General features: G+C 32.4%; 1 protein-coding gene across 1 annotated transcript in view; it reads left to right on the top strand.

Moving 5' to 3' along the window:
* The window catches only part of LOC105362945 (putative ferric-chelate reductase 1 homolog), a 45,559-nt gene extending 30,832 nt beyond the window's left edge, over positions 1-14,727 (top strand). The window contains exons 5-12 of the mRNA XM_011500500.1: positions 1,119-1,316; positions 2,776-2,871; positions 3,124-3,280; positions 6,232-6,461; positions 8,465-8,705; positions 10,525-10,637; positions 11,850-11,963; positions 14,217-14,727. Of these exons, the coding sequence (XP_011498802.1) occupies positions 1,119-1,316; positions 2,776-2,871; positions 3,124-3,280; positions 6,232-6,461; positions 8,465-8,705; positions 10,525-10,637; positions 11,850-11,963; positions 14,217-14,357 (1,290 nt within the window). The 3' untranslated portion in view covers positions 14,358-14,727. The remainder of the gene's footprint in view (positions 1-1,118; positions 1,317-2,775; positions 2,872-3,123; positions 3,281-6,231; positions 6,462-8,464; positions 8,706-10,524; positions 10,638-11,849; positions 11,964-14,216) is intronic.
* The last annotated feature ends 316 nt before the right edge of the window (positions 14,728-15,043 follow it).

The raw sequence follows: 15,043 nt of genomic DNA, 5'->3' as shown, positions 1-15,043 counted from the left end.
GACGAGGAAATTGAGGCGAGTTTGCCGATTTATTTACAGCGATGATCCTGCCGAAGGAAGTGTTAGATGGCGGAAGTCGCACTGTTATGTTAAGCTGTTATGTCGAGGACCGGAGATTGTAGCCTTGAGAAGCCAATAGCCTAGCTTATCATAGTCGTAAGCATCGGCCGAGATATTATCGTAAAGGCTCAAGGATACGAGTGTCTTGTACTCGTTTTACCTACTTCTTTTTAAGAATTTTTACATAATTATGTGGCACGTGAATGTGCGTTCGAGTGCTTTAAGGAGCTCACGTACGTAGATGTGGCTTGTTCGATCATATTTTCAGATTATTTTTCCTTTCTTATATTATATTTTTTATTATTTTATTATTATTATTATTATTATTATTGTTATTATTATTATTATTATTATTTCATGTTTTGCATAGAGAAAATTGTGATTTATAGACCGCCAGCGGCACGAAGTAAATACGGAATTTTTGTCGAAGATAAGTATGCGGATGATTACATAAATTATCATTAGCAGCAATCACTATTATTAATATAACATTTTTATTATAGATTATTCATAATGGCTTTGCCATTTTTCCCCAGCTTTTTAATTACAATTACAAGGTTCACATAATTTGCGTATAACAAATAATAAATTTTTTTCTCTATTTTCTATTATTATTTTTATTAGTCTTAAAGCGAGTACGATAATCACCTTTTTACATTTTTATTTTGGCAAAAATTATCGATTCGTAACGCCGTCTAGTGTACATAACATAATCGCACTATGGTTTTTATATTCTTGAGGCTTTATTGATTTATTAAATCAATAATCGACGGCCGACTACTATTATTATTATATCCCTCCGTAATCGTAATAATATATCGATGATTTTGATTAATGTTTATGTACGTCGATCTACGTATCGATGTAATTTTCATGAAAGGTCGTATGCGACTCCACGGTCCGCCATTGACATTTTAACAGAAAAACTGTCGTGTAATGCACGTATGCACTTTAGAAAAACGTACGATAGAAGAATCTATACGATCATTGTGCCGTAAATTACTTCTGGCAAATAGCCGTTGAGCGCCCACAAAACTGCTTGTAATTTTTTCTTTCAGAACACCGACGACGACAATGTGTTCTATGACGGATGCGGAGCAACGAAGAATTGCTTCGGAACACCAAATGCCTGCGTGGAACAAAAGAATTGCGCTGCCGCTGTCTCCGTCCTTGTTAAAGGCGAGCAGTACATCTTCGAGATGCAGTCACGTAACTCTAAATACGTTGCTGTTGGCTTATCCGCCGATAACAAAATGGTAGTTCAATAATATTCCGTCAAAGTTATTCATTATATCGATAGTTTAAATACTTGCAATTTTTAATCTACCATACTCCACCTCCCACTTCGTGTGTTCTATTGTCTACTCTTTGCTAAGCTTACACGCGAATTGCAATTTAGTCAATTAGCTAAAATTCAGCTATTTCTTTTTTTTTTTTTTTTTTTTTTTTTTTTTTTTTTTTTTTTTTTTTTTTTTTTTTTTTTTTTTTTTTTTTTTATAGTAAATTTGCAAACCGTAAAAATTTCTAAATATAATGCATAAGAGTTGAAACTGCTTTAAATTAATTATTAAAGTGCGAGCTCCGAATTAAAGCTTACATTATAAAAACGAAAAAAAATCGTAGGTGTTTTGGAATCATAAAATTAATTTCAACGCGATATTTATTAAAAACAATTTCTTTACAAAATATATAATTATATACGTAATTAATTGATGATTTACAACATCGGTGTATAGAAAAACAAGTTTTTTTCTTCCTTTTCAATTTATCTTTATAAAAAAGCTACTATGTTTAGCTTATATCGGCGACTAATTATACAAGAGAAAATTTCCACCTGAGGAGCAAAAAAAAAAAAAAAAACCAATGAAAATCAGTACTAAACCGAGGGAATACAGGTAGAGAGATTTTATCAAGATATACTCGTTTATTCCAAATTTGGTTTTGAAATTTTTTTAATGGATCGAAATCGATTAAAAAGCAAATTAAATGATTGGATGGACCATTTTTTCAAAACGCTTTTATTACATTGACATTAAATTCTGCATTGTCATTATTCTGCATTGTTTGTTTATCATTTGGGAATCATTTAACATGTAATATATTCATTAGCGATGAGGTTCTCAAATAATTAACGAGACGGACTGTGCCACGCATAATTTTTAATATTACACAAATATAACTTTTATTGTTCGCCAGTTTTATAAAGTGAATAACGAAACAACTTTCTTTAATTAAAATAACATATTTTCCTGATAGAATCTAGTTTCTTTTGCCTCACTTTCTTATTAATTCTATTATATCGTACATTTCTAAAAATTTCTAAAGCGTGATGAATTTTGATATATATTTTTTTTTTTTTATATTAAATAAATTACATAAAGTTATGTAAGTAAATTGTTAAATTTATGTAAAACTTCAGAGGGTATATTGTATGATAAAGTTATTTTAATTTGAGTCAATAGTCTTACGAAATCCCTCAAATTATAAGTAAAGTAAAATTTTTAAAATGAAATTTTCAGAAAGAGTACTTACGTTCCTGGGAACTGCAAATACGCTACTCGGACGCTTTATATAATTGTCGTTTGTACGAATGATATTTACAAGCCTTAGAACATTCAATGACTACGGTTTAATATATCTCATTTATAGAAAAGTAGATCGACCATAGGTTATGAATAAAAATTCATTAATTAATAATACAATTTTATTTTTCAGGGCGATGACAGTGTTGTCGAATGTATCAATAACGATAATCAAGTTTCTCTTCACATGTCCTGGAACGACGGCAAGAAGAACATCAGGATTCCAACTGTAAGTAATCTCACGTTTCTAAAAGATGAGAGAGAGAGAGAGAGAGAGAGAGAGAGAGAGAGAGACGGAGAAGTCATATATATCATTGGAAATAACTCGTAAAACTACACTTCTTGAGACCTACATTCATTCATACACCTCTGAACAAATATATCCTTTGTATAGGTGTCCGCCCGTGTTTGTGTGTGTGTGTGTGCGCGCGCGCCCGTGTTTGTACGTATGTATGCATATATATTTTTGCTTACTTCGCAGCTCCCAGGCGCTATCGAGTCAATATCCAGCTCTGTTCAAGATGGCATTATGACGTGCAAATTTTTCCGAAACAAGCTAACGGTAGTTCAAGGACAACAGTTTGACCTTGTTAATACACCCTATCATTTGCTGATTGCTATTGGAAGTGGTTTAAAAGGTAGATAATTACGTATGAAGCGACGAAATCAGTACTTGATTATAAACTAAATTTTCAAATATCATTAAAATAATGGCATTTCCTTTTCACCGCAAAAAAAAAAAAAATAATAATAAAAAAAGCCTCGAACATTCCTTATGATTTTTTTCAAGTATTTTTGAAACGCTTACAGTTCCTTTACTACAAGCAGTAGCCTATATAAAATTTACTATATTATAGAACATCAATTTTAGTTTACGTATTATGCATTGTAATGCTCGTGAAATAAGTTTACGTTTCACTTTTATCAAAGGAATTTATATTTTATAAGCTCTTCAAAATTTATTTCATATAATTTAAATTTTCTTCGATTCAAATGTCTGACAAAGTATAAAGAATATTTCCATGTCTACGAATTGAGCGATTTATGTCATATTTATATGGAATGTCGAAATAGGTCAGTCAGAGGTAAAAATCTCAACAGCCCAAGAATTTATTCAAGCGTTGGGGATGAAAATGAAGAAAAATTAATTTTTAATAATTATTTGAAAATTGGTTCGGTTATTTTTTCATAGTTATTTTTTCATTTGTAACTGTAAATAATTCTAAAAAATATTACCTCAATACGGCTTTGTCTATAAGCGCATTTATTTTGAATTTTGGTATAAAATTTTTTACCATACAAATTGTATTCCTTCTAATGCTTGAGCAATAAATTTCTTATGTGCTCTAAAATATTTTTCAATTGGTTAATAAATAAAAGCATTTATTATATTAGAGCAATTGCTAAGCTTGACCCGTTAAAATTAAAAATCGCTATATTCAAGCACTCTTAAGTAAGATATTTTTTTATAAAAAAGAAACTTTTATTATTCTGTTTTATGGTTTATTAAGTCTTCTTAAGAAAGTTCATGTTACGAGCCCGTGCAGATATTGCAAATAACAACATATTGGTATTATAAATCAACAACTAAGCTAAATTAAAAACTCACCTACTGCTTTCTCGAAACATAAATAAAAATGTAATGGAAACCTTTTTCCTAATATTCAGAAATATTTTAAAGCGCAAGAGCATATTCATAAATGTGTAGTTTAAAATCTATATTATTTATAAGCTAAATATCAAATAGTAGAATTAAATATAAAAATGTTTTTAATATAGAAATATAGAAATTATAAAGCTAAAGATGAGAATGCGAATTACGATATTATAAGATACGATAAGTATAAATTTTAATATGTTAATGTTTTTTTAACTTGTTCGCGTTCTATTGTAAGAAAAGGTTTTTTTTGTCGATCAGAGCACACGTATGATAATATTTATATTTGAAAACTTTTGGGAACGAAAATTGCTAAAAGGTAGGAATGTTAAAATTTTTTTATGAATTACGAATTCATTTTTTTTTTTTTTTTTTTTTTTTTTTTTTTTTATAAGTACTTTCAATTATTTAATAATTCTGAGTCAAATGATTAACAATACATAAAATTAATATAGAAATAAAATTTATTTAATATAATTCTATGATATTTCGTACAATTTTAGGTTAAATTCACCATTCAAAGCTATAAAAAATGCCTGACTCTGTTGCTAATTAATGTAATAATTCATTTTTAAAAATTCTATGCTTTATAATTGTTTTTTTTTATTTATTTATTTATTTATTTATTTTTTATTTTTTTTGAAAAAGCTAAAATACTTTTTCTAGAGGAAGAAAATGTTATAAATATTTTAATATATAGAGCGTATGATAAAAGAGTTTTTAGTTTCTTTATTGCTTATAGTATTAGTAAAACAACTTTATAAATAACTTATTTTATTACTATGTGAAGATGATTATTAAATAGATTTTAAAAATTTTTCGAGAATTTCATTAAAATTCACAAGCTCAAATGTGTTTATATTTACATTAATATTTCTCCGTGTGAATAGATTAACAAAAAAATGTACATTAATTCTTGTCAGTTGGTTATTTATAAAAATATTATTATAGATTAACATACTAAATGTGCCTTCCTTATGTACATAACTCCTTTATTTAAAAGTTTCGATCACCGTCGTATTAATAACTTTATCCACTACACGATATATTTTTGTGTGAGTTATTTTTTAAAAAAATAATCCCTTAAAGTAATAATTAATTTTATATTCCACGTGGTATTAAAAAATGTGCATACGTAATTATAGTAAAGTTTCCGACAATACATCTCTATTCATGTTTTTACGACGGCGATCATATTGTTACAAAATTTATTTTCATTAATGTCGCGATTCTTCTACCGAAGGATTTATTTCAAATTATTTATTTTTTTTTTTTTTTCACTTCAATGCATTAAAGCCATGGTTTATTTTATCGTATGCCCCGCGGGTATTAACATTATTTTTCCGTACATAGTCAAGATTATTTCAGAAAGAATATTACATTTAATAGAATAATAGTTCTCGCATTAATCAATTAGCGCACTTATGTAGGTTGATAATATTTTGCGAGCCTCGTAAAAGCGTATGCTTTAAAAAATTAATATAATGCATTTGTCCGATTTGTTTAATCGTTTCTGCAGCAACGATAAGATTACAAATTATTGCGCATCACAGCGATTCATACTTTCCATTTATTATATTCGAAATTTTGTGAAATATCAAGAGGGGAGGTAAATTAAATGAAAAGGTCATCCATTTTAAGTATCAGGTGACAGTGCTCCTAGAAGATAATAATGAAGTATTACTGTCTCGAGTTTGAAAGCTACACGTATAGTAACAAATTCATCGTTCAAGCTTTTATTTGGAGTGATTGCACTGAAAGCGTAAAACAACACCCCCAGGCCAACGAGAAAAGGGACATAAATCCCTTTTCCTTCTTTACGCAAATATTCTATCACATATTGGGGCAATCTTTTATTAATAGGTCAGGCTACTCACGAACAGTGCGAATTTCGAGAAAAAAAAAATCAATCACTACTCTTTCCATCCACAGAGAAATCCGTCGGCTACCACGACATCGCCAGGGCAAGTTCGGGCGAAACGAGACTTCTATCGGACGTCAGCGAAGGCCTAGTCGCGAGCAGCGAACTCTTGGTGCGAATCCACGGAGCTCTCATGCTCGCGTCCTGGATCGGCACAGCTTCCGTTGGAATTCTCTTAGCGAGATATTACCGGCAGACGTGGGTTGCCTCGCAGCTCTGTGGCAAGGACCAGTGGTTTGCCGTAAGATTCGTTCTTCGGTTTTTCGGGGGGTGGGGGTGGTTGCGGATTATTGAAAATACGGTTACACCAGCCGTGCCGATGCCTTTTTGGCTTTGCGTTCGACGATTACGAATGCGCGTATCCATTGCTCCGTCAAAGCTTCGATAATTTGCTTATGATCGATTGCAAGATATTGCGGATTTTTCGTTTACCGGGAAATGCGGCAGGTGCATGGAAAATTACGGGTTCTTTGTACGCGGGTGTGCGCGTGAGAATGTGAAACCGACTAGATGGGAGTAGGGATCGATAGTGAATATTTTTTTAATTATATATTTAGGTACAGGGCGAATTGAATTTAGGATTTCTAAACAAATTTTAGCATAATGTAATGCGAGAGAAAAGCATTTTCTACTTGTTTTATTTACAAGGTAACAGAATTAATATGACGTTTGATTAATTAAAATTTTGCAGATGTGTAAATACTCGCTTAGTTGCCAATAATGATAAATGTAAATTTGCTCAATTAATTGCGACGTATTAGATATATTAGAATTTTCAATAAAAAGCTTCGCGTAGTTTTCGGATCGTAGTTTTCGAGAAAAATGATTGAATTATAGTAATTTACACATCACATATTATTGTAAATTTTAAAATGGAATATTTTCCTAGGAAAGACGTCACATTCATTTCCAAAAGCATAATCTTGACGAAGTTGGTAATATTTTTCAATGGGTTGGGTTGCCAATTCTATCAGACTGAAATATACAGTTCGCCATGAAAATCTCTCCTCAGCGAATTGTCAGAGTATTGAATCGATTTGCCCGAAACAATATGAGATACAACAACGGGAGCATCTTCCTACAATATATCACTTACCACCACAGCTAACTCACATATATAGCGAAAATTAATATTTATAATAATTTGACGTAAAAATATTCCGACGCTTTTTCTGATTTCTTGAAAGTAAGATTTTTTCGTGTGACTGGAAGCAATTCATTCAATTAATTAAAAATCTGAAACTATATCTTGGGAAATTCGTAATTGAACTTTGTATGTACAAGGGTATGAAATTATATTGCCTGCAAGGCTATTAGTATGTAAAAGTAACATTATATATATATATATATATATATATATATATATATATAAAGAGAGAGAGAGAGAGAGAGAGAGAGAGAGAGAGAGAGAGAGAGAGAGAGAGTGAGTGAAATATTGAAGAAATAACGTTGGCACATATTCGTTATTATGTAAATATATGTTTTTCTCGCTATTTTTATTATGTTTTCTCGTTAGAAGTATGTATTTTTGAATAAATTTCTCATACTTTAGAAGTGAATTGCTTTCCCTTGGATATTTCAGTATTCACTTTAATTGAGAAAATAAATTATTGTACTTCAATCATTTAGATTATCTATATAATTATCTATATAGAACGGAATAAAATTCAATTTCACGGAAAAATCAATTATGTGTAATATTTCATGCTATTCAAACTAAAATTCGACATTTTTATAAAACTGATATAAATGAAGATAAGCCTTAGATCTTGGTCCGTTAAAGAGAAAAAAAGCACAGAGCTTAAGGATTAAAATTTAATATCTGTATTCAAAATTACGGTTCATAAAAATATAATGTACATTTTGAATATTGAAACAGGGCTACGCGTTCTTTATCAATCTTTAAATATTAAAAAAATTGCATAAAACGAAAAAGAAAGTCTAAGTCCCTTATAATCGAAGGTTTAGAACTGAAATATGATGAAAATTAGAAATATGTTATTGCTAAAATTTCATATGATATAATAGAATGGGCCATTATGCTGATATGCAATTTAAATTGTACGGTAAAATCAATTATTTTGAGGGAAATTTGATTAGCTTTAAATTAATTTTTAGTATCGTATTTATAAGAACTTTGAGTGTCGGAATGAAATGTTTTATCGGTGCGTCGTTTATATTGATACGATGGAGTACGTACAATACATCACCAATCCATTGACTGAAGATTCAATATTCTCACAGTGGCATCGTTTCTTCATGTTCCTGACGTGGTCCATGACCATTGGTGCATTCGTCGTCATCTTCGTCGAGCTCGAATCCTGGAGTAGCGCGACGTATCACGCGTCCATTGGCCTCGCGACAACAATACTCAGCTTCATTCAGCCATTCATGGCGGCGATGAGGCCACATCCTGGTGCACCGAGGCGAATTCTTTTCAACTGGGTCCACTGGTTCATCGGTAACGCCGCTCACATCTGTGGAAGTAAGTATAAGATTATTGGAAATTTGTTATGGGCTTCGATTCGAGCAGCGAGAGCGGAAATTGGCGCAAATTTACGCATATCCATGCCTCGCGTTGCCGATAATTTTTGTTTAATTTCTCTTTCATTCTGCCTTTCGTCAATTGATTTTCACCCTGCAATGCAACAAAGAATGCCAACGTCTTTTTATTCAATGGCTATATACATTAGAGTACGTAATGTCAGGGAACTAGAAAATTTGAGCGACACCGGTTTTTCTCTTCGCATCGTCGTCATACTCCCAGCAATTGTAGTCGGCTCGTTATGATCCCAGAAGTGGGCTCTTCTAGTAACATGTACTCGCATTAGTACGTGAGCGTGCGCGCGCGCAATATACAATCATGCAAGTGCATAGATGAAAAGTCCCGTGGGTATTCTTGGGGGACGCATGGTTTGTCCCAAGATCCTTTTCATTAAGCGAAAATCTTTCGAGCGCACACACGGAACTTCATGGAAGGTTTATTTGCTTTGGCTTGAATTAATTGAGAGTATAATACGTGAACCAGTTTTATGTTTCAAATATATAAATAATCGCAAAATTTCATACTATTCTTAATTGATAATGTACAGTAGGCCGTTGTCACGAGTACATTGTTTTAAAGTCACTCTAACATATTATTTTATCTTAGGATATCCGTATGTGGATTATTACATATTTTGAGAAAGGGTTGTGAACAATTTTTTTTCATAAAACTTTAGATAATAACGGCAAGTTTTTACAGGATGAGAAAACGTGTTCAGCTGGACCACAAACTTATAGAATCAACCATAGAACTTTTAAGTTTTGTCGAACTTGTTAAATTCATAATCGAATAATTGCCTGTAGTTTGAACTTTGTTAATATTTAATTGAAATTTCAGTACATATCGGCTTCGCAGTACATTTCACGTGTACGTCACAATTATCCGCGAACATTGCAATTGTCTACTAATGATAAAATATTAGACTCGTCGGATTTGTAAATTACGAAACATCGGGTGTTAAAAAAATGATTGCATTCTCTTATTGAACGCTATTTAAAATCGAATTTCTCTCACTTATAGTTTAATAAAAATAGAGGAGGAGGAGGAGGACGGGGGGGGGTGGGTATAAATAAAATTTTCATACAATTTATCGACTTCATTTTATGTAATTAAAATTAGCGTCCAAAAAATAATTATATCCAGCGCTAATTTATTATGTCAGACATCTTTCTCGTGCTACTTTAAAACGACGATGTTAAAGAACCGAAGAAAATTTTTAATACTCATTTTAATCTCACATATTGTAGAAAGAAGAAAGCACATATATTTACGCACGCCTCTCCAAAAATAAAATTTAAAAATACTACATTTTCATCCCGAGGGCAAAATATACTTATCCTATGTTACGGCATTAAACTTGTTTTTTCATTGTTTTTTTTTTTTTTTGTTTTTGTTTTTGCCTTGTTTTGATTTGTTTTGTTTTATCGTTATAAAGTTTCTATTATAAGTAAATGAGAAAATAGTCATAGTTTGGTAAGTTTTTTTCGTTTCCTTTATCCTTTTGTATCGTGATACAGTCGTAAGGTTATTATGCAAGTCAAACGCAAGCAAGAATAGCAAAATCCGTCAAATCTCTGGAGCCCTTTAAAATCAATAAAGCAAGCGGGCGGACATGTTTAATGGAGACAAAAAAAAAAAAAAAAAAAAAAAAAAAAAAAAAAGAAAAGGCAGGGAAACGTATTTGATTACAACTAATGAGCCAATGCCAATCGCTTAACCGCCTTTGAATTCCTTTCACGACACTAAATTCTTTTTATAGTAATCGCCATATTCTTCGCTGTACGACTGACGAAGGCCAAACTGCCGGAGTGGGTAGACTGGATTCTGGTGGCCTACGTTGTCTTTCACGTTTTGACTCATCTATTCCTCACGGTAAGTAACCGAACTACTTTACTTTCTCAACCTGTAATCTGTATGATAAAGCTAGAAGATAGTGCTCGGTACTGTCAGGTCTTCTTCTATTATTCTTTAATTATGTGCGATTACGTAAGAGTCCAAAATGAGATACTCGGCTCGTCTTTGTGAATATTATTACGATTTTCATAAGGCTTTAACGTACCGTGTGACACGGTACTCAAAGGCTGTTTAATAATTATTAAAGAGCAGTTTATTTCACGAAGACTCGTGCGATGATCTATAGTTATTATTAATGATTAAGAGGCTTAAAGTGACTTGAAATTGAGTTACTTGCATTCTAGAAAATAAGGTAATTCTATTATCAATAAAGTGACATTAAGTTATAAGAACATGGTAATCGTGATTATTTAATCGTAAGAGTATTTAACGTAATTTAATATAAGTTAAAAATTTAACAAATTAATTATTCGGATTTATGAAACATTGTGCGCGTAAATAATATTTGATTCGATTATCTTTTGATTAAGTAGATAAAGTAGAGAGTAAAATCGTATTGATGTAAAGAAATTAATTGAAATACAGAAGCTTGAGCTTGTAAATTTAATTTATTTCAAAGCTACATCACACCCTTTATCTTGCCATTCATGTTTTAAGGGATTATGTCTGAGGATAAGTACTTCGACGTAGAGAGAAAATTTATAATGACGATATTAACGAAATGTTTTGAATAATAAACACGATCGTTCAAATTGAATGTCTACGATCTTTTAGGGCATACGTGCGTTATTATATCTATAAGCTTTAAAGAACATGTTCTTTCATACTTTAATAATTAATGTCGCATGAAAATTTTCAATGCTCATTCAAAGCATTCGAATTAAGATTGTTCAAAGCAGAAAATGGTAGTATCGTGTTTAAACGTTGACGCAAGCCTTTACAAATAATATAATTACAAATTGAAATTAAAACCTTTACTGATGAACGAGTTCGACGGAAGGAATGGGGTTGGCGGGAGGGGGGAGGGTATGGAAGCGGGATGGACAGAAGATAATGGACCAAAGTCTTCATCGGGGATTCATTAGCAGTGTCTGGGTCCCTAATTGCGAGGGGAATGTGACGTAAGGCCCCTGACAAAATTCCCCGCTCGTGCCGCGACTAAAAACCGAGGAATAGTTTGGCGGAGGTAAGGCACATGACGGCCATATTATGAGATTTGCATTTTTGTAGTTCGCTGGCTGCGCCTCAGACAAGCAAGGAAGTCAGAGGGTGAATTCCTTCCCCATGAAGGACGTGCATGCCCGTAATTCCATGACGCATCCGGACGCGAGACGAGACGCCCCGGTAAGTTGGTGAAATCGTCCGCCACACTGTCTCGACTCCTTACACCCCCACTATTCCCAACAGTTTCATCATTTCTCTCATTTTTATCCTTTCGTCGTGTTTCATTAAAATTCTTTTCGCAAGACTGGCTTTCGTTAAACCAATCCACATGCGGCAAACGAACGCATTAAGATGATATTTTCCGCTTGCATTTTTCAAGGTATTATTGTTATTATCATTATTATCATTATTATTATTATTATTATTATTATTATTATTATTATTATTATTATTATTATTATTATTATTATTAACGTAATTGTCGCTTCTCATTAGCATCTACAATACTTCTCAATCTCGTCTTGATTTTATATTTATAACAGCTTTTATCCATCTAAGAAAGATTCAACGTTCATGCATAATAATTTATGAATGTGATTCCTATAAATTCCTATTTATAGTGAAAAGAAATAAGAATAAGAATGAGCTACGTAAAGGATCTTGTTTATTAAAAGTACAGCCAGTCTTTAAAATTATTAAATTAATTTAAGGAACTATGTACAATAATGTCAGCTAGTAAAAAAATTATTTATTAAGTCATTTATTAAGAAGAAAAATTGATAATCTGTATAAACGATGCAAAATTATGGTCCAAGTTATTTAGCTGCATGCTATGGTAGTTTCTAAGGAAATTAGTAAATACGTACTTGACTATAAATTCGGGGTAGAAAGTTAAATTGTATTTAGAAATTTATCCGTGTAATTTAATACAATAAAAAAAAAAAAAAAAAAAAAAAAAAAAAAAAAAAAAAAAACAATTTAATCACATAAAAATAAAAAAATCTTATATTTTTCTTTTTATAAATAATAGAGTTATGAACGGACTATAAGTATGGACGATCATTATTATCGATTAAAAATTCACCAATTACTTTTAATTAAAATTATATATAAGAAAATATTGTCGTTTTCTTTTTTTGCAAGAAAGTTTTTAATATGTAAAACTTGCTCGGTGATAAAAGTTGAATAAAAAAAGATGATACCCAGGAGCCATAGATAAAGTTCACCTATGAGCACAAGCAACAGCAACGTCGTGAACTAGACTATTATTATTTAAAATTATTACCTTAAAAATTTTTTATATAACTATATTTAAGGTCGTGAAATTGTAAACAAACAGAAATAAACAAAAATAATAACAATGTACGTTGACAATAGTCGCACCCTGGCTTGATAATATATTATACTAATTCCCTCTTTTTAAATCCTTGTACTTTCGAATTAACGAACTCCAAAAACTTTACGAAAACATAATAAATATTGTCCGTCTAGAAAATGTTGATTAAGCCTATTAACTCATATGTTAAAATAGTATCAATACAAATAATAATATTACAAACAAAAATTCATTAGTCTTAACGTATTTGTAATACTAATAGTATAATATCTTTGGAGGGGTTGGGGGAGGAGGAGATAACCAGATATTCAATACCATCTTTCTCTCATGGAGCATTCTAATTCTGATGAATAAATCATTTAAAATATTAGCTATAGTTAAATAAAACGATTACGAATTATAATTTTAATGATTAATTTTTGCATATTTTTATGCGTAAATTAAAAAAAAAGTCCGTTATTAAGATACGCATCCCGACCTCCATACATTTGATAATTCTTAAAAATGCACGATTCCTATTACTTTTTTTTTCTTCATTTTTCATTTAATCTCTCGGTATGTTTATAGAAGGCGAAACATGAAATTTGCAATAAAATTTGAAATCGTAATTCTAAGAGATGTGGATTTACAATTGCGTCTGTAGATTTTTTGCTTAAATTGATAGCATGAGGACATAATGACCGAGAGCTCTAATTCTTGGCAAAAGGATGCACACGAGCTGAGCTTATCAAGAATTTCTTCCATAAAGGAATTCTATTCGTTGGCATCATTGTCGAAAATTAAACACGATGATGAAAATATTTAATAACATGACTAATATGCAAAAGCTTGGCAAAGCAATTAACTCGCAATAGCTGTATCAGCAATAACAGAGAGAGAGAGAGAGAGAGAGAGAGAGAGAGAGAGAGAGAGAGAGACGTGCTCTTAAGCTAGTTTGAGGAAGTCAAAAATGAGACGCGACAAAAATGAGAGTCGAAAAAATCTTAACGGCCTAATGAATGCTCAGAGTCCATCGATCGTCAATTCCTACTTTCCCATTCTCGCCCAAGACCCGGTCGCCTGCTTTGGCCCATCTAACCTTATTCCTCATGTTACAGCATTCCGGCCTCCGCAAGCTGGTCTTCGGTGTCTACTTCGTGGTGATCGCTGTGTTCGCGTTGGCCCTCATCGTCATCGCCGTCCTCGCGCCCATCGGCGACTCCTGGAACGCCTTCACCGACAGCTTCAAGAATTACTGAGGCGCGAAGAGCCTCGCGGCCCTACCACTTGGAGCGCCGACTTAACCTCGGCCCTTTCATATTACTTCTGCTGCGCGTGCCATATTTACGTTCGTTGAGCCACCGTGGCGCCGGCGAACGGCCCTTCGATTATCTTCGCGACCCTCGCCCTGATCGGCCTTAAGGATCCAACGGGATATTGCGCCTGCGATCGTTATGATCCATCGTGATTTGCATCGCAGAATAAATTCCGAGTTCGTATTCATTGCTGTGTAATGTTACTTTCGCCGCTCGTCGTCTATGTACGACGTTAAAAGCCCGAGTGACCAATGACTTGTAAATTACACGGCTAATGCAGGTGACGCGCGTCCAGTGTCGGGAGAAATCTATATTAGATGCTGCCGGAGTTGGACATTGCGAAATTATTATGGCGAAATGTGCGAGTGGTGCGAGGAGTAGAGAAATAATCTATGCCTGTCGCATTCGCAAGGCAAGAATCGGCTCAAAGGCATCCAGGTTGTATAGAAAGTGTAAGGTTCCAGTTTGATGTAGGGCCCGAAATTATCCATCAAACCCCGCGATAAAAGAGAAAAGGATGTATGGAGGAAGGAATGGTTTGGGAAAGGAACAAAAAAGAAAGAAAAAAAAAAAAAAAAAAAAGGCGAAAAAAGAAAGAGAAAGAAAAATGAACGTACGAGTAGACGTGA

This window comes from Ceratosolen solmsi, unplaced genomic scaffold (assembly GCF_000503995.2).
Source record: "Ceratosolen solmsi marchali unplaced genomic scaffold, CerSol_1.0 scaffold56, whole genome shotgun sequence".
Classification (NCBI taxonomy): Eukaryota; Metazoa; Arthropoda; class Insecta; order Hymenoptera; family Agaonidae; genus Ceratosolen; species Ceratosolen solmsi.
Note: the sequence above shows the minus strand (reverse complement) of the source record. Positions and strands in the feature narration are given on the sequence as shown.